The sequence below is a fragment of the Centruroides vittatus genome, unplaced genomic scaffold (genome assembly GCF_030686945.1).
Source record: "Centruroides vittatus isolate TY-2023 unplaced genomic scaffold, ASM3068694v2 contig_1218, whole genome shotgun sequence".
Taxonomy (NCBI): domain Eukaryota; kingdom Metazoa; phylum Arthropoda; class Arachnida; order Scorpiones; family Buthidae; genus Centruroides; species Centruroides vittatus.
In genome coordinates, this window is record NW_027120780.1 from 507,698 (window position 1) to 528,827 (window position 21,130).

Genomic DNA, 21,130 nt, shown 5'->3' on the forward strand with positions numbered 1-21,130 from the left:
ATTCTACCTCATTCCTGAAAGCAAACATTATCGATCACCAAGAATACTCGTTCAATGGGAGCAGAAGTGCCCGGCTGGTAGAAAATATATTCCATAATTCGGATCAGATTTTCCACCGAAATGTTTTGATCCTTGAAGTATTTAAAAACTAGATCCATTTTTCTTCGCAAGATAAATATTTCCATGTTTCGCAGTTCGGTGTCCAAAATTTTTGGCCATTACCCTCTCATCGAACATTACATCTAAATTTATAACATCATTTCCAAATTTTCCCCCTGTTGTTTCAATTTAAGACCATGCAATATCATTGTAATTCTGAATCTATTCAAATTGTTCGGCTCCATTAAATGCATTGTTCCAAAAATCGATGTACTCTTACAAGGACAAAACGTCAAACAGACCGGGACTTCGGGACAAGCTATAAAACATAAAACTGGGACGTATGATAAGCCTAGTCATAGACACTTGCGCCGATTCATATATTTTCGCACTGTTTGAACTGTCCCATCCGCTCATGCCCTTAAACGTGTTAAACTCGAAATCCATACCACCATTTAATTAGTAAAGGATTAAACTGGTAGTACGGATTATTCTACTAGAGCAGCGGTTCTTAACCTTTTTGGTGGTCAGCATCCCCCTTGAATATGAAAATAAGCTCTTGCACCCACTTAAAAAATGTGTGTATATTTTTTATTTAAGAAAAAACATTTATTGCATAAACAAATGTCGTGTTTATTTACAATATATATTACTTTATAACATAAAAAGCAATATTTAAATTTTAATGGCTAGGTTGTCATTCATAATAATTTATTAAAACGAGGCTCTTTTTTGAAAGAGCCACGCGTAAGTCATCAGATGCATTTAAGCGATTTCTGGCTTTTGTTTTGATGTGCGAAAGTGCTGAAAATCCCATTTCACAATGGTAGGTGGTGGCAAATGGTAACAGTGTCTCTAGTGCTGCTTTTGCCAGTTGTGGATAAGCTTCTAACTGTTTATACCAGAACTGTTCTAAGTCTAGTTTTTTAAATTCCACTTCCATATGTACATTAGATTTTTTTTTTAATTTTGAAATTTCTCTCGCACTCTTGAGGGTGCACGGTGATATTCAGCGGGTTCGCACAGGTTCGGCCGAACCCGTTGTTAAAATTTTCAAAGTTTTTCTGACTGACTTTTTCTGATAAAAATTAAAAAAAAAAAAAGTCAATTTTATAAGTTTATAAAATATTTTGAATGAAAAATATTAAAATATGTGCAAAATAAACCATTTTGAACACTCTTTTTTATTTATCAAAAAAATATATAGTTCTGGCATAAACAATGTTAAATTTTAACTGACTTAATTTTGCGAACGCATCTTTTTTATTTATATGGGTATCTTAAGGTCAGTTTTTGCGCTAATGTTGCTAATGCACCATTTGAGAGAAAAAAAATTCTTAAGGAAAAATTTCCTGTTAGCGAACCCTTTGTTAAATATTTCGAATATCACCACTGGAGCACGCACCCCAGGTTAAGAACCACTGTACTAGAGTAAATAAGATTGACAGATTTCTTAAAAGAATCCGCCAATGGCCGAGTAAATAAAACCACTGAACACTAGTAGTTGGTCGCTGGTTCGTGCCTGATCAATGGGCTGATCGAGTGGGTTTACTGATTTTATTCACTTAAATAGAAACCAGTTTCCCATAAAAGTTCTCCAGCGAGGCATTTTCCTCTTGACAGAACGCACATGTCCTGCGTTGCATTCGTCAGCGGAGCTTCACACTTTGGGTTCCCATACGGGCAATAGAGGACTTGCTGCGAACTTCCGGCCTCCCCAGAGCCCTTTTGGATACTGATATAACCTATATACAATACTTTGTACTTTAATGTATGATTATATATTTTGATATTTTGTCTTCCAGCCTTTAGTTCCCTTTTTGACAAAACGTGCTCCAAAAAATGCTCAGTCAGCTTCAATCTTTATGTACTTGCATAGTCTGCATCTATGGTAGATATGTCACTGGTTACTTATACTATCAATTCTATTTGATCTTCTTAAAAGAAAGAATGAATATTGTTCTTCTTATTACTTCCTGTATTCGGGAGAAAAATGCAGCAGTCCCGCTTTGGTTTTTGAACCTGAAGAGATTATTTACGACTTTAGAAATACCAGAAGACTTAAGGCCAAAGAAAATACTTCTGTTTCTTGTAGACAAGTGTACTGTATATCTGTTATTGTATGCCTTCCGGAAGAATTGGTAAATGATTATGCGTATGCGCAGCTAATATATATTGAAGAATTACGGCTATGATCTATTAAGTTCCAGAAAGTTCTCAAAAGACGGCAGTTTTTGAAAGCAGAAAGATCACTAACAAAATATAGATTTGCCAATAGATTACGAGACCTATTTAGATATAAGCAAAAAAGTAACAACTTTCGAAGCATTAGTGGATGTCATTGTAGCCAATCCGGATCTAGGATCTACAGATCCTGGATCCGGCGATGGAAGAATAGCCTACATACTTTTACGAGAAGGAGCGGGTGGCTATCTTCATTAAGTTTAGCTAAGTTCGCCGAGAAATTCGAAGAGGCAAGCCGTTAGTCAGGTCTTCACCGATAATCAGAGTCTAAAGTATCAAATCTACCTGAGTCACCACTAAGGAAGAAGAAGAACATAAGCGATCTCAACAAGTATTTGGCTATGGATTGTCCTCAGATCCTCGACATTTCTAGTGTTAGCTGCCTGAATCGATTTGGAATGATTCAGGAGCCATCCAAGAATGGAACAGGGGAAGAACATCGGCCAGTACCGAAATTAATGCCGAGGAACTGTTGTTCTTCAATGTGAAGAAAATAATTTGCTGGTGTCTCTTGGTTCGGGATTGGACATCGCCGTCCTCAAAAATGATTTGGTACCTTGAGAAGTCAGTCTATCGATAAAGCATCAAACATCAATCTATGTGGACCGTTTGGGAAATAGATCGGTTTTTCGGAGTTAATGTCCCACTAGCTTTCTTGGATGCCAATATATCTAAGGAAAACTCAGTAATGATAACTACTGACATTACTATAGATTTGGACGAGAAAGATCGCGCTATATTAACTCGTAAAGACTGTGAAAGACTAAAAAAGGAAAGTGGATGCATCAGTCTAAGAATTGTAAAGTAGTTAACAGAAAATGTAGATACGCTTTTGAGAGATGTCATTACGTAAAGGAAAATGTTTCATGCATCGATCTTCTGTAAGTAAAGATACAGTGCGGAACATAAGAGGTGGGTTTAGTGGTTAAATTTGATATTGTGATTGGCGCAAGAGAGAACGAAACAGCTAATCCAAGTCAATATGTTTTTGACAATGCTTCAAAGCTCTTAAGCTGCTTTCAGATGAACCAATCGACTGCGCTATGAGTGGCACCATTCAGTTGTGTATACCAGACAGCCGGAAGTGGCATTACTCGATGATCAATGTGAAAGGACGCAAAAGCTCCATGCCACTTTCTTCTGTCTTCCTATCACAGATGTGCGCCACTAACGTTAGCCTTTATGAAAATTTACCTTCAAAATACAAAGATTTCAGTAGGGAGATGAATGAAAACAACTGAGTCTGTGGCGTCTGAAAGTAACCTTAATTGTATAGATCAGTTGCAAATTCACTCTCATTCCTATTATGTGAAACGAAGTGGTGGAACGAAAAAAGAGATTCCCATCATCTCTATATACTAGAGCAATTATGACTCGAGACTCTTTAGGTCTTGATATGGTGCCCCGGGGATTTCAATTCAACATTGAAACTAAACCTGACCAGTTAAAATAATAATTAGAATCATTATTAAAATAAATTTACTTTAGCAATTGCTTTGAACATAGCTTTCAACAAAATAATTTGTGAAAATTTCACTTACAAACTGGAATATTTTAAAAACTAACTTAAGTATTATTAACTGCATTAATTAATGTTAACAAAAAAAAAATTATTAACAAAACTTTACAATTCAATCATAAAAGTCAACTTAAAGAAATCTTCCGGAATGTCATTTTGGCTGATTGGCCAGCGTCTGTCGGATGATCACTTCTCAAAGTATCATTATTATCATTTTTCCCAACAGATGACAGCAGTATTCATATTGACCCATCAATGTGTTAAATTATAATAAAGAATGTGAAATGCCCGATTTGTTTGTTCATAATGCTCGTATTAATCGTTAAGTCCATAACATATAGCCTATAGTAGGCCTGACCACTTATAATGGATAGTGATCGACTTTTATAAGCCCAAAATACTCCACATTTTTGTTTCATGAAAGCTTCTTAATGAAATTATTCTGCAGAACAGTTGTATTTATGCATTTCAGTAATAAACGTTTTATGTTATCTCTTTTTTGTAAAGAGACTAATATATAATTAAATTAAATGATATAATTTATTTTACACCCACAAAAAATAATATTTGTTTCCGTCACAGAAATAATTTTTGCTTCTCTGCGGCTCATTCATTTTGCACAGAACTCAATTGTTTACGTACAATAAAACGTAATAAAACAATTCATAAAATAACGACATACCAGGCCAACAATGACCATCGACAAAACGTTTTCCTATAGACTACGGCATTGCCAACCCATATAGAATAGCTAAAAGATTTCTCTGTAAAAAATACGGATTTAATATTCCTATTAAAATTTAAAATGTTATTCGCGTTTTAACGAGCTATATTATCTGAAATCGATCAAAAATTATGCAGCGATCGACCTGGTTATGCCTGGACAACAACAGTATCTATAACAGCCGGCTTATATACATAACAGTAAATATAATACGGTGTAAATGCTTGTTAAACCAGGCAAAAGGAATGCTCTGTTTGATCTTTTTTTGGAAGAGACTTATTATAATTCAGTATAATCCTAATTTTTGTTTATTTGAGAAAAATATATAGCGATAATAGTGTTTTTAATGAACTGAAAAATCCTTATTTACAGTATAATCAAGCATGCCCACAGAGGACAAAATGAGTAAACTGTCCTGGATCAGAAGGAAGTAGCTACCCCTATACAATATTTTTTTGTTTACTTTCTTTAATATAATCGGCCTACGTCAATTTGCTGAAACGCCCTCAATATGTAATTTGTTCCAAGCCTCCGTTACTTTCTGAGTATACGAGTCATAGTTTTCCTGGTATGACTACATCGTCAGCACACATTTGATACTGTATACTGACGCTATTATTATTATTATTATTATTACTATTATTATGATCTCTCGCAAAGAATAATGTATCGTTTAATGATTTATACTTATTACAGTCTAATCAAATGTTATTTACTTCATTAAATCTGGATATATTAAATTCTATTCAAATGTTTCGATACTTTTAGAAGTTTTTTCTGGAATATAACAAACAATCTATACTTGTAAAATAGTATAAGTTTGTTGTGCTTATATAACAGGAATCTTTAGAATATCGGTATTCGACTTTGTAATTAGATTGTATTTTTCTAACTATAACAAAATGATAGTTTGACTAAAATTCTCAAATTTAAGTTATTCGTTCTTGTTTAATAAAGCACCTTTCAGTATCAAATACTGAATAAGAGATATAGGCCTATATATTTAGGATAAAACCGGGTGACGGGCTTATAGTTTTTAACAACGCATATAAGACGCTTAACTGTGGGTTATAGAAGAAATAAATGTATAACGCATACAGAACCAAGTGAACAAAATTAAATAGAAACTCGATGTAACGTGGTGTTAGCAACAAAATGATACTTGTCCCTTTTGGGCATCTATACCGTACCTCCGGGAGAGTTACCTATTTTATTTAAGATTTTATTTAATCTACATTTTGCGCTTTTTATATTTTTCACACTCATTATATTCTGTTATATACATTGTACTGTACGTGTTTGATTTCTCCATTCGTGTACATCGCATATCGAATCCAAACTGCTTTACTTGTCTTGATTTTGTAATTTAATTATATGATAAACAAGTATTTTTTTTTTTTCATTTTGGGTACTTAACATTCAATTTGATTTGATCCAAGAGCTCTCTTTACTAAATTACTACATTTGAGTCTTCTGTGAATATTATGGTATGGAATATTAAATTCTCTGCTTGCTTGATAGTAATTTAGACGATTAGTATGTACTGTTACAGCTGAAAGAAATAAGTCCTGTTCGACTCATTTTCTTCTATTGACATCAGTTTACCTTGTTTTGCATTCAGTAGGCATTTAAAATTAATAAATTTAATTAAGTTCATAATTAAATATTTCAAAAAAAGTACGCATCTCCCCCTTAAATTCAGTAGGCATTTCACCCAAACCATACAGGAGAGATCCCTATTTTTATATTTTAGATTAAAATTATTAGGAGAACCTATGGCCTCGACTACAAAAGAACCCACTTTCACATGAAACAGAAATGTCACATAAATATATTCGAATTTCAGAAACTTCCATATAAATGTGAATGTCGCAAAAAGTTTATTGAGCGATAACCAACAGAAACTTATTGTTAACGAAAAAATCAGCAAAACAATATTCGAAAAATGTTAAGCAGCTACAATTAAAGTGATTAGTGATCTGTTCTGCTATGTATTACTGTATTAGAATAAACAATTTCTAAGCGTCTTTTCCGACTGGGCATCTCACCTGATTTTACATTTATGTTATGGCTAAGCCTGTGATCAATAGATAAAGCTAGGATTAACCAGCTAAAGCTAACTTTATCCAATTCTTTTTATTAAAGTTTAAAATTTTATCAGTATAAAGTGTACTTTATCTATGTCATAAGAGGATAACACTAACATTCGAAAACAGATAAATGAAACGAGAACAAAAACAAAACTTAAAATTCGGCTTCTATCCGGATAATTTGAAGTCTATCCACCATTGTTCAGATAACGCTGGATGTACCGATATGTTTTGCTCTATTAAGAAATGAGCATTTTGTATTGTAGCCACTACTCGGATAATGAGACAAGGCAATATTGCTAGCTCTGCCAAATTTCAATGCAAGGTAGATTTATCTAAGGTATACAAAATGGCGGCTCGTCTCTAATTCCAGCAAACAGAGGAAGGGAAACAGTGGGAACGCACGTTCTAACCTAACCTGACCTATTCTAATAATTTGGTTGGTAATAATTATGGTAATTTATTAGAATAGGTTAGGTTAGAACGTGCGTCCCCACTGTTTCCCTTCTTCTGTTTGCTGGAATTAGAGACGAGCCGCCGTTTTGTATAACATAGATAAATTTAACCCAATGCAATTAGTGATATGGCGACGATTTTTTCCGATCTGGTAATTTTTGTAAATGATAAACTTATTAAATATTTGTATCAATAAACTCCAGGACCCATTTTATTCATAAATATAATTGAAGACAAACGCAAATAGTTGTCTTAAAAGTTCTTTCACATACAAATGGATTACGTTGGAACTGCGAACCACTTTTATTCGAAGCGAGAAAAATGTGCAAAAGACAGTAAAATTTTAACATAGAATCTTTTATCCCTTCTTCAATTGTATTCATTGCAATAATCAACCCTCCGAAAAAAAGTAATTTTGGTACGTACTGAATCTATATTCAGTACGTACCAAAATTGCTTTTTCCGTTAGTCTTATTTTTACTTTGAAACGAAATCTACGATTTTTTAGTTTTAAAGATAATACTATTTTTTAGCCTGAAGCTAAATCTGGTGTTATTTAGGTGAAATAGCTGGCAGTATTTATTTTCGTTTATCTCGTTTTTATACAATAGAAACATGACGAACTCTAGTTGATTTAAAAAACAAAATTACTTTTTCTATTTAACCTGCATTGGAAAAGTCGGAAATTATCCGGCTAAAGCGAATTTTTCTCTTCACTTTATCCAAAATGGAATGGGTAAACCCGAATTTTACGTTTTGTTTTTGTGTTATTCATCCGTTTTTGGATAATGTCAGCTTTATCCGCTTGTCATTTGCATAAAACGAGCCTTATATAGATAAAATTCTAAATTAATAGATTGTTATTTGCTTTAACCAAAAGACTTGAATAAGGTTAGCGTTAGCCGGTTAATCCTAGCTTCATCCGATTCACGGGCTTTAGCCGTAACAACGGTAACATATGTTTATTTTTTTAGCCTTAATTATAAAATCAATAAAATGTCACAGTCTATAAGAGACTCTATAAATAAAATAATATATTTAAATGTTATCCATCAATCACGCTTTATCTTTCAATAATTATTCATTACTGAATTTTAATAAAAGCGTATTCTCGTAAGGAAAAATATGCTGAAAAACTAATCGAATAAAATTACAACTATTTCAATAGTTATGTGACACTTATTAATGTTTTGATAGCGTAGAACCACGCTGCATCTTATTCTACGTTGTGTTGTCTTCAAATTGAAGACTAAACAATAAAAGAAGATATAAAAAAAAGCCTCACGTTACTTAATCTGTAACCTGAAGACAACATAACATAACTTATTTAATAATTAAAACATCAGTAGAAAAATCATTTGAAATATTTTACTGAGAATAATAAGTCTTTACTGTTAAATAATGCATTTTATAATCAACGGCATGCTTATCATTCGGCTCCCTCAATGTGGGCCTGGTCGAATCCACGATGGGTATGGAAAAAAGGAAAGGAGACAATAAGACATTAATAATTATATCTTGCTTTCTTTTCTTTCTAAAGTCAAAGAAAGTTTTACTTTTCGACGATATGTTACAATTCATAAAACATTTAAAACGTTAGACGGGAGACAGATAATAAAAATGAATTTTTACGAATAATTTTGCTCTTATCCAGACCAAAATCGGAAGAGCAACCTTAATATTGCTCTAAATTTATCAGTTGAACTTAAATAGGAATTTAAAAATGTAGGAATGTAGCTCATAAGAAAACATTCCAGAAAAATTATCAGCGTGTTTAATCATCATTTTAAACAAACTAAAAACCACAGAGACGTGCGAAACGCAACAAAACAACACCGACATCGAAATTAATTATATATAAAGATGTTAACGATAAGATTAGCCAACCTCGGGAGGTGGTAGAACATAAAAATAAATTTAATTTGGATAAAATCTAATATCGCTATATATATATATATTAATGTTTCAGAAACGATACGAGATGTTTAGTCGAAATGTTTTGTATGATCTTTACTACATTTTTAAACATTTTTGTGTGCTTTTTCTTCTCCATCGGCGGGGATGTGGAGGTGGCCCATTTCTTTACAAAATGTATGTGATTCCATTAAAAAAATAATGAATTTTGAAGTTTTTTTTGTTAATGTCATCTATGGTTCCAAAATGGCGGCTCGTCTCTGATTCAAGGGAACAGAAGAAAGAAAACAGTGGGGACTCACGTTCTAACCTAACCTAACCTATTCTAATAATTTGGTTGGTAATAATTATGGTAATTTATTAGAATAGGTTAGGTTAGGTTAGAACGTGCATCCCCACTGTTTTCTTTCTTCTGTTCCCTTGAATCAGAGACGAGCCGCCATTTTGAAACCATAGGTAACATTAACCGTTTTTTTTTTTACTGTACATCAAATTTAGCAAAGAAAGTTACTGTTGTGATTTGTCCTGTAATGTGTTGTGTTTCGGTAATCACATATTTTCTGTAGTCCTGCAAATAAACAAAAAATCAATAAAATGCAATGTGCTAATAAAGTAATTTAAATTTTCAAATTTGCAGATAGCGCTCAACAAAAAGAACAAACTATGCTAAATATTACTTATTAGATTAACATATTATTAATATATTAATCCAATTATTTCGTTGGCGACTGTCATTTTAAAGTAAATTTTTGTCACTTAAATAGGTGCTTTCAAATTTTACTTCACTCGCGACACACTTTACAAATTTCACATTTTTGATATCATATCCTGACAGTATTTGCTTCTACTTTATGCTGTAATATTTTTCTTTTCGTATTTTTGTACGTCTTTTCTTAAAATTTACATTTATCTCTTTATCGCTTATTATTCCTGTATATTATAGTATCCATATTCTAAGCTACTCAACCTTGATCTGTTGCAATTTTCCACATAATATTTTTAACAGATTATACCAAATTGATATTCAATATAATTTAGTAACTTTCATTTTCTTCTAATCGAATAAAAATCTTAATTTCAGAAAATGTCGTATTTTTTAGTATTTTTGAGCTTTTTACGCAACACCCGTGCAGTTTAAATAGCACTAATTTAAAGGAGAGGCACTCTTTAATGTTATACTCTATAAATGATTGCAATGTGATGAAGAGTATAATCAACTAATCGGAAATTTTTCCTATAATGCATAAAAAGAAATGTATTCAAAATTACTAAATGTATTGTTTTCAATGATTCAAAATATTTAATAGTCTTCTCACTAATTCATAATCGATACACAGATATTATCGTTAGTTAATTATAAATTAATTCGACATTAAATTAACTAATCGAAAAAAAACAAAAACTTGTAGCAAGATTATTAAGCTAAATTAAAAAGTAGGCTATAAGAATTAGAAACAGACCCATACACATTAAAAAATCAAAAATAAAAGTACAAAGTATGAGGAAATCCAGTAACATAATCTATAATTAGTAAATACCAATCGGATCTCTCTCTCTCTCTCTCTCTCGTCAAAAATATATTTAAACGTTAATTAATTAATTTCTTAACAATTTTGAATAATTTAACTACAGAAATTAGTCGAAAAATAATAAATTATTACTCCAAAAATCTTTAGAGAAAGTACCATTCAAGAAAATAAAAATCCTATAATGTTTCTAATGGGCTTACCTCCACCATATACACCACTCTGATGCGTTTGCACATATATCATGATTAAAATCTGCATTTGGTTTATGTTTATCGGTTTTTGGACGGGAAGGATGATAGGGGTGGGCATTCGTTATTCTCATTATTTTGGGTTTTTTTTAAAATATTATTCCTAAGTCTTTTAATTAGCTTCAGGACTCGGAAATTATTCATCTCGTATAGGCTACATTAATACTTTAATTATTTCGAAATTTAGGCCTAATTATAATAAAATCTTACCACAAAAAATGTATTACCTGCTTGTAGCTAAATAAATATAGCACATATATGTTTGCTATACATAGGCCTATACTATAACAAATAATCTGTGTATATACTCTATATATATATTATATAATAGTGAGTACAGGATCAATGCAACACAGCATATCGTGTTCGTAACGTATACAAAAATGCCACCTATTTTTAATTTTAATAAAAAAAAAAAATAATGAAAAATATTTTTATATTATTTATATATTTATATACAATAAACAGTCGATTAATAATCAAGAAATCATATTTTAAATATATAAATATTTCAGTTAGTTAAAGTCTGGCATAGACTACGATGCTAATAGGTTATATGCCGTCCAAAAAGAGTAGTTTTAATAAAAACAATAATTATAATTTAAATATAATGTAAATACAAGTTTTTTTGTTATTTTGAAGTTGGCAATGTCAATTTTTCTTATTATTTATGTTAATAAAATGTAAGAACTTTTATGACTAGTGTAATTTAAGTTTATTTGTCATCTCTTGCCAAATTTAATTTCTGGCTACGTCACTATAATAAAATATCTTAAATTGGATACTTACCATCTGAAAATTTATCAAGATATAATAATTCGCATTTATCATAACAACTTCTTCATCAATGAGTTATCTTAATATAAATAACTACTAAATCCAATTCTTAAAGTTAAATTGCAAATTTTTAAATGTTAATTTTAACTCTAATATTATTTTGATTCTTAAAAACAATACCAGATAACATATGCGCTTTTGTTGAGGCTCTATACAGAGAAACATCCAATAAAACCACCTCTAAACGGCGACTATTTTTTTAGAAATGTTAAACAAAAATACATACAAACTAACCTCCCAACAATGTCCATTTTTTTAATGTTCTGTTTGTTTAGAGGTTTGACTGTATATATTACAACGAGTATAAATTTTAACTCTATAAAATAATTATTTGAAGTATCTGAATGTTTTCTTTTGATATTTTATTAATATAAATCTATCAATCTTTATTTAGAATTCTGTTTATATATTAACCCTATTATCACAGTCAAGATTAAATTTAGTATATTTGAAAATAAAACAGTTAATTATAACTTATTTAATGATCCAAATCGAAATCTAATTCAATTTGTAAATGTTTTAGCTTTGAAAAATAAGATAATCAGTCAAAGAAACATTATTAAAATTAATGTGTTGGAAGTAAATTATCACTTTGTTTTTACGTCTAAGAAGAATTATTGAATTATCTTCTTCTCTTTTTCTCTTTTTTTATCTCTTAAGAAGAGAAATGTCATAGCAACACAATAAATCAGTAGTCAAAAATACGTCTAAATCCATATTTTGCACGTTCGCACAGAAATAAAATCTCTTAATTTTCTTTACGCATCGTTAGAGATTTTTATATATATTATTTCCCTTACTTTAAAAATATTTTATAAGAAAAATTGCTTAAATATCAACATTTTTTATTATTTAAAACCTTGGTAAAATAAATAAAAATTTTGGAAAAATATTTAAAAAGCTGAACGATGATTGATTAGATTTTATATCGATTTTTATTAAACATATATTTTTTTTTAATTTTCATTTTTTAAATAATAAAGTTTTTTTAAAAAAAGGACAAAATATTAAGAAAATATTTAAAAAATTAATGTTTACGTACTCTATCGTTAATGAAAAAATTATAATCTGTATGATATTAATTTTCATACAATATACATTTATTTAAACAGATTATATGTTGATTTTTTTAATATTTAACGAAAAAAATGTAGTCGAATGATTAAAAATAGTTATAAAAAGTTTTTAAAAAACACGATATATTTTCATAATAAGTTTTTGTACGCAAAAAGTACGCATTTTGTCAACCGTAGCGGGGTGTAAAGTGTCGCGTGGCCAAAACGATCTACCGTGACGTAATCGATTCTGAAGAACGATTAGTTAAACAAACTGATCCCTCTCTCCTACCAAATCTACTCAGAAACACGCTACTCGAGTGACAAAACTTCCGGACTAACGATAGCTAAATTATCTGCTCAGCTATTGATTGACAATATTTTTCCTTTTAACTTGACGTTCCGTCTTTAAAACGTGATGATTCGGTTAAAGAAACCTTACTTAAATTACCAAATATTACTCATGTCTAGTTCTTTTTCTTATCTGATTTATAATTACATTTTCGAAGCGAAGTATGGATAGTTCGTGACCCGAGGGGGTTGCCATAAAAGTAATGAATGTCATATTGCGTTAAGTGTGTTGGATGTGATTCAAAGTCGCCTGAGACACCGACCAATCAATGGTTTGCTGACCTTGACCCGAGCTTCCGTTTTATCAGAAAATAGCAGCTTCCGCCGTTTTCTTGTGTTTAAATTTAGAGTATTTCCTCTTTTGAACTCTACATCACCGATATCATCCGCAATTTCCTTCCATGATATTCTAGTAACTCCGAGTAACTCTCGAGAACGTTAAGAATGAATATCTTTACATTAATTGAATAGAAATGCGTTATCCATCATTTTGACGACTTATTCGAGTACGTTTTCATTCTCATTCTATCGGACATTAGCCTGAAAGGCTAGAGATTAACGCACCGAAACTCGATATCGCTAGTTTGATCCTCCATTTTCAATATGTACATTTTTGTAATTCGTAAACAAAACTACTTTGAGACGAGTTACTTTATAAAGTACAATAAACAACGAAGATAGCTTTCGACAACGTCACTTGGTTGTAAATATCTTAAATCTTAAATTCTTAGAGAGATTTCAAGATTTATATAAGTATGCAATCGAAATATTACACGTGCATGTCCACTTCGGCTCATAAATTTCGTCTCCCAGGAGAACTCTGTTCGGAGCCACACCTGACAGGGAGTTTTGCAACATACCATCTTTTGAGGATGGTAGCTAAAATTAGACGGCGTAAACTGACTACAACGCAGGATCTCGTGTTCACAATGGTCGACCTATCACGTGATAAATCCGAAAATGGCCCGAGGTCGGCCGTGTCGAGTTATGATCCAGACCGCCTCTCACGGCACCCATAATGCTTTGCGAGAATAGTACAAGAAATTGAAAGTATAGTTCTCTTCTACTAAAACATCCACTTCACACTAAACCCCGGTTCTTCCCGGTTTCCTAACTGATTAACTAGAACAAAATGGTGAGTTGCATTTATCATTTATAGTCCATTGGCTTTTTAACTGACCACGCTTTATGTTATGAAGTTTAGAAAGTTTCGATGACTTGTTGATTATTTTCTAACTTTTTTTTTAAATTCGCAGTCGGCAGAAGACTTGAGTGCAGAGCAAGTCGAAAGTATGTATTTTTTTTTTTACATCATTAATATTAATATTAAAATTTAATAATTGAAATTCGTGATCTCTTGAGAGCGTTTTAAGCAACAACTCCGCGCGTTTTGTCCTTTAAATTATAATAATTGAAAGAATTTAAAATTCTTCTTGGCATTTACAACAATTTTTCCAAAATTTTACAATTTTAAATTGAATATTTCTTTATAGCATTTTTTTAAAGATTGTTTATTACAAAATATCATTATGAAATTTTCGTGTATGTAAAAGACGTGGTTATTCCATATCGTGTAAGAACGATATGGAATAACCATTCTTTGTTGTATACCCAATGCCCGTTCGATCGAGTTTTCGAATTATCGGGGGTAACGGAGAAGTACACGGGTTGCTTAATTTAAGCGTTACCGTTAAGGGAGCCAAATTTGGCGAGGACAAGGGAGAGCCGCATTGCAGTACAGCCAACGGAATCATGTTACTGACTGCATTGTTTGGCCGTGTTTGGCCTATTTCCCATCTCAATGGACGGCTTACCTTGCTGACGATATAATAGAAAGAGATTTATAAATGTAAAAACGATAGGGGGAGGATTACATCTATGCGTTTCGCACGTTTACAGTTAAGGGCGGTGTCCGAAAGTCACGAGTTTTGTGATTTTTGAACTACTGAGATCACGAAGAGGAATGGCGAAATTTTAATTAGATTATAAGAAAATATAGCGTTATTAGTTGTATATATTTTTTGAAAGATATTATATGAGGAACAATAATTTTTATAGTGTTGAAGAAGGCCTTCGACATGTTCGATCGCGATAAGAAAGGCTACATCCATTGTGACATGGTTGGCACCATTTTGAGAAGCATGGGCCAAACTTTCAACGAGAGAGAGTTAAGGGAACTCATCTCTGAAGTAGATGCCGATGGTGAGAATTCTTCTGCGCAACTATTCTAATTGTTTAATCAGCAATAAAAGGCTGAAAATTTTTTTCTGCTTTCAAAAATTTCATTTTACATTCATCCGGAAAATAATTTCGCTTGATGCTACAAATATTTAAGTCCTATTTTTTTTTAAATTAAATTTTTAAAATTAATTTTAATATCATTATAAGCCCTATTGCCCTATATAAACTCTAAAAACCGTCAAATTAATTACAAATACATTTTCTCACTCACCCTCAGATGAATTTGACTGAAGTTTCAAACGATGATAATATCATTGTTTTTATTAATAGTAACTCCCACATTAGTGTTTATAGGAGTAGCAATCTTTTCAGGAAATGTATTCTAATTAACATTTCTTTATTAAAATGTTAGAAATTTTGAAAATGTAATACAATATTTTTCGAATTACAATACTATTCGAATTTTAAAGTGCTTTTTAGGTGATAGATTCAATAAAATATTTATCAAATACGTAAATTTCACTATTCTAGGGAAATAGATTTCATTATGCGTTATATGATTACATTTACTATTATTAATTTCAAATATTTTTAGTTTATTCAAAATACAATTATTTAAAGATGTAAGCCTACGTTAATTTTTTTCTTTTTAAATAAAAAGAATTTTTCTAAATTCCTCAACAAGAAAGGGTGGGGAAAAACATCTTTATTTAGAATAGAGGTATTTTCCTCCCACCCTTTCTTGTTGAGGAATTTAGAAAAATAAATAAATATCGAAAATTTCACTGTTATATTTTTATATTATCGAAATAATAAAATATAATCACATAAATTTATCAATAATTTTTAATTTTTATAAACATTTTCCATTATGAGAGATATTTAACCTAAATACTGCAATTCCTCGATTCAAAAGGCAATTGATATGACTCACGCACCATATAGTAGGAATTTAATAACGTTCTTACGGCTTATAAGTAAAAATAAAACACATTAAATATTTGTTTTTTTAATCAGGAATAACAGTAAAATTAAACAATAATTGCGAAATTGTATTATAAAAGTTTTATGAATGTGTAAGTCTTTCTATATAATTTTTTAAAATGCAATACAGAGTAGCCCCATCTTTTCGCAATATACAAATATAAAAACAAAATTTAACAATAAATTTATATTTAAAACTTAAAAACAAACAGGAAGTAACAATAAAAACATTGAGCTATTCAAAAAAATGAATCAAATTCAAACAAATTTTTAGGAAGGAAACCGAACATCAGTTTGTACAGTACTGTAAATATATTTACATTAATACATAAATTACATTTGAGTTCTCATAACTTTTAAATTTTTTATTTTCTTAATGTGTAGTGTAGACTAAAATTTATATTTTGTGATATTTTTGCATTTAACGTAACCTATTTTATACTTTTACTAACGAGTAGAACCTTTGTTATTCTTACAATGTTATCGTCTTGAATAATATTTTTTACGAATTTCCCAGGACTATTTAGATATATATCAATTATGTCGATCATAATCTAATCGATACGATTGTATTACAGGGAGCGGTGAGATCGAATTCGACGAGTTCTTGGTACTAACGGCCAGGTTTTTGCTGGAAGAAGATACCGCAGCCATGGAACAAGAATTAAGAGAAGCTTTCAGATTATATGACAAAGAAGGAAACGGATACATTAACGTTTCGGATTTACGACAGATTTTGCGTGCTCTGGACGACAAGTTGACCGAAGATGAGTTAGACGAAATGATCGCTGAAATTGATACCGATGGAAGCGGTACCGTCGACTTTGAAGGTGAGATCATTGTTTTAATTTGCACATTCCGCAGAGTTAAAGAAAAGAAAATCTGCATCCGGTTGCCAGCAAAAACATTATCGTATTTTGCATTTTTCGACTATGGAATGAAGCCACTTTTCGATTAGACATTTACCATTTCCTTCTTTCAATGTAAACTTAGAAGTTTTACTACGACGTTCCAATTGTCTGAAAGTCAACATTTCTAAAAAAAGATTTATTTATTTTTGGAGGAACTCCAGACGTTCTTCTATAAGGCAATTCTAACTTGGTCGCAACCTACTTATCTCTAGCATATTGTTAACTCTAAGAATGGATTTCGATTCTTTCTTTTAGTAATAAAAATCTTTCTTAATTAGCCAAAATCGCATAATATACAAGAAGACTCATTTCAAGTCGATTTAATAATGTTTTACATATGTTTATATTACACAGTCTCGAGTATGTTTATACTTAAATATGAAAATTTAAAGCATTGTTTTACTTTATATTTGTATAAGATACATTTAAACATTTTAAAATTATATTGATAATTAAGAAATTACAACAAAATATCGATTACGAAAGTAAAAATAGTCATTTATATCATATACTCGAAGATATCATCTAGCAATATCTAATGATGTCCCTTTTAGCCAGATATCTCGATAAAACTGTGATAAAACGTTGCAATATATGTCGGGAATCAACGGTAGAATCTTTTCTCTCTCTTTAATAGTTACTTCATTTAGCAAAAAAGAAAAAAAAAAATGCTTTTGTAAAGCCAACTTTTAAGATTAATTGCAATTATTCATATAACCAGACGGGTGTAATTATAGTTATTTTTAAATCCGTTATTTGTGTATATAGAGCTAAGTAAATTACCACAACGAAAATAAATCACTAAATAAAAATAAATCATTTTTTAAATGTAAGTTATTTTAAATACATAACGATAAAATATTGGGCGTTTTTATTCCTTAATTTTCGAGCTAATATATTTAAAATTGTATAAAAAAGAAATCAGTTAATTAGACAATGGCTTCATTCTGTAAATTTATTTCTTTATTCTACTTATATATTTTTTAAGAAAACTTAAATTTTATGCTATTTTATAGTAAATATTTAGTTGTTGCATAGAGATAATATTGAAAAATTATAACAATTCCCTCTCCTCTTTGTTACTCAGAAACAATAAATATACATTAATTCCTGTATTCAGTCACGAACAACTCACATAGATATAAAAGAATAAAATACATTAATAATTTTTCAAATTTGAATAAGCTATCGCTTTGTTACAGACAGTATTGCTTAAGCAAGCAAACACTACATATACATAGCATACTTTTAAAATTAAGCTATATATAGAAAAAGATAACAAAGAACATTACAACGAACAGCTTAAAAAAACACAAGCGGTTCATTACAATTTTATATTTAATTTTTACAACACATTTATATATAATAGTCTTAGATATCTACAATATATATACAGTATATATTAATATTAGTACAAATATATATGTACAATTTTATGTCAATTAATGTTAAATATTACTAAAATAATGTAAATAACGACGATTTCTGAGAAACGTGAAAGAAAATTGTTTTAAAATATAATATAGTAATTGTACGTGTCTTTAATTATTGTCATAGTAAAGAAGATACTTCATTAACTGTACTTTTTGTGTGTAAAACACGTTCGTCCGAAAATGTTAATACTATGCTTGAAGAAAAAAAGGAAAGATTCTAACCCACGACGTCAATTAAGCTGGCTAATGGTTTAATCCAGTAGTGCCAAAATTTTTCGATTGGCGGATTAAATTGCGCATAAGTGTAGGTAGGCGGATGGCAAATATTTTGTATAATCCGAATATACAAAAATTAGGTATATTTCTATCATTTATAAGTGAGGTGTCAAATATATTTGCAGCCAAATTTGGCCGGGCATAACTGTTATAATCAGCTGAAATTACGATATTTTAGCAAAGTATATTCTGGAGGGAAGAACAATACATAATAGCTTGACTGTTTAAGCATACGATATGCTCTCAAAGTAGGTGAGTTCGTACTTTAATCAGAGCCAAAACGCGTTTCCCCGGTCTAGGTTTTCTTATTGTACAATAACTTTATTCGATGTGATTTATATACGAGAATCTATGTTATGGATGCTACTTCTTTATTAATAATTAATTTATTTTGAACTTTAACAATATTTATAAAATCGTATACTTTACAGAATTTATGGAAATGATGACTGGTGATTGAGAGCTGCAGTACTCTATTTCCTGCCTCTTCAATTATCGAGCAAGAATGTGTGATCAGTTTGGTGGTATCCTAGTTAAATTGTTTGTTTCTCTATTGTTTCACCTTCGGCTGCTGTGATTGTCTATCTTTCAATATGATACAAAAAAATTCTAAGAATTATAAAATCCGAACCCTGTTGTAAAATAATGCTATAAAAAAAACTTTATGTATCATATAACAATTACCTGCTGTTCACATGTTTCTAGAATTAAACAAGTAAAATATTTTTCTGATCTTGTTTTATTTTGGTTCTAATTGTTAACATGTTAAGTAGATTTTATTTCTTAAATAAATTTAATTAAATATAATAAATGTTTACATTATGCACACATTTTTAACAAATTTACAAACGTTTCTAAAAATTTCATTTTGTATAAGATAATGATTTCTAACATTATAACAAAACATCAAGGAAACTGTTATACTTCCTAAACTATATTTATTACTTAAAATAATATAAATAATAATGTGCATTTTATAATTAAAATTATTTTTAAGTATATATTTTTCTAATTAAAATAAATAAATGAATGAACTAGAAATAGGCCATTTTGATCATTTGTATTTAGTAAAACGTGTGTAAACCGGAATCGCATTTCGTTTTACTCGGTTCCGTTTTGGACAGGTTTTACTTTATTGAAAAATTGAAGATATTTATTAACATAAAAACTTTGACACGTAGTTTATAATTATTCATAAACTTACGCTATTTTATTTCTAAATTTAAGTAGATTATGAATCACATCTGAGAGAGCAATATATATAATCAATCATAATTTCAATTATTAACATTCTAAGATAATTCAAGGTTAAGATGTATAAATCCTTTGTGAATTGTTTACTATACCGTTGATGATAAATTATAATTTTATTGAATTTAATTTGTCTTTTTTAAAAATAAAATTGAATCGATTAATTCTACGTTTTACTACACGAATAATTTGGGCTGTTATTCTCAATTTGCTCTATAAAAATAATTGAGATTTATAAACAATGTTCAGAAAATAAAATTTGTGATTAAGAAGCTGAATTAAATTAGTCAAAGGATGTGAAAACATTAATCGATTGTTATCTTTCTATTTAAAAAATGCTTGTTTCATTAGCCTATTATTTTAGCAACTTACAATGGTATAGTTTTATTTTTTTTAGTTATAAATTCTATCAGTTTAATAAAATAATTGCGTCGATGATCTCAATTATGCTTTAAACCATTCATTCGTCTATGTATTCCTGCTCTATATGAAATCTACAAAACAGTTAATGTTTGAGAATTATTCAGAAACGAATGAAACCATGAAAAAACTTTTTTGTATGCCTGAAATTCTCTAATATTTATTATATGATTTTTTTAACAGGAAAGGTTTTTATCGCATCAGGATTCAATGCGTGTTACATGACCTCGATCTTAAGCATGCTTGAAAGACTTCATCTTATAGCGTATTTGAATAGACCAGTGTTCCGCAACCTTTTTCTACTCGCGGCACACCTATGACTCGACATGACTCCACACGGCACACCAAAATGTTATTCCCCGCAAAAACGTATGATATGATACTATTAATAGAATTTCGTAATGCCATAAATCTATTATTATTATTATGTTGGGTTTTGTGAGTTATACTCGGTTGACACCGGTGGCTGTGTACTATGCCGGACCAGAGTCAAGGCATAGTAATTTCAAAACAAGACAAAAATTAAATAAGTGTGTCAGTGTACTGTATGTCTGTATTTAGGAATTTCCACACAATATGGCATGTATTCAATATAATGTTCTTCTGTA

The 21,130-nt window shown here is 30.2% G+C and overlaps 1 protein-coding gene across 1 annotated transcript; it reads left to right on the top strand.

Annotated features, from left to right (window-relative positions):
* The first annotated feature begins 14,046 nt into the window (after positions 1-14,046).
* Positions 14,047-19,576, top strand: LOC136987436 (troponin C-like). The gene is made up of 5 exons (XM_067285178.1): positions 14,047-14,201; positions 14,323-14,356; positions 15,125-15,268; positions 16,810-17,061; positions 19,283-19,576. Exons 1-5 carry the CDS (start codon positions 14,199-14,201, stop codon positions 19,309-19,311), a joined length of 462 nt encoding a protein of 153 aa, XP_067141279.1. The 5' UTR covers positions 14,047-14,198; the 3' UTR covers positions 19,312-19,576.
* The last annotated feature ends 1,554 nt before the right edge of the window (positions 19,577-21,130 follow it).

What these genes read in the sequence shown, in the direction of transcription:
- LOC136987436 (XM_067285178.1), top strand. An exon ending in CTCTGAAGTAGATGCCGATG is followed by an intron (nt 15,269 to 16,809) that starts GTGAGAATTCTT and finishes ATTGTATTACAG; the next exon opens with GGAGCGGTGAGATCGAATTC. An exon ending in CGGTACCGTCGACTTTGAAG is followed by an intron (nt 17,062 to 19,282) that starts GTGAGATCATTG and finishes TATACTTTACAG; the next exon opens with AATTTATGGAAATGATGACT.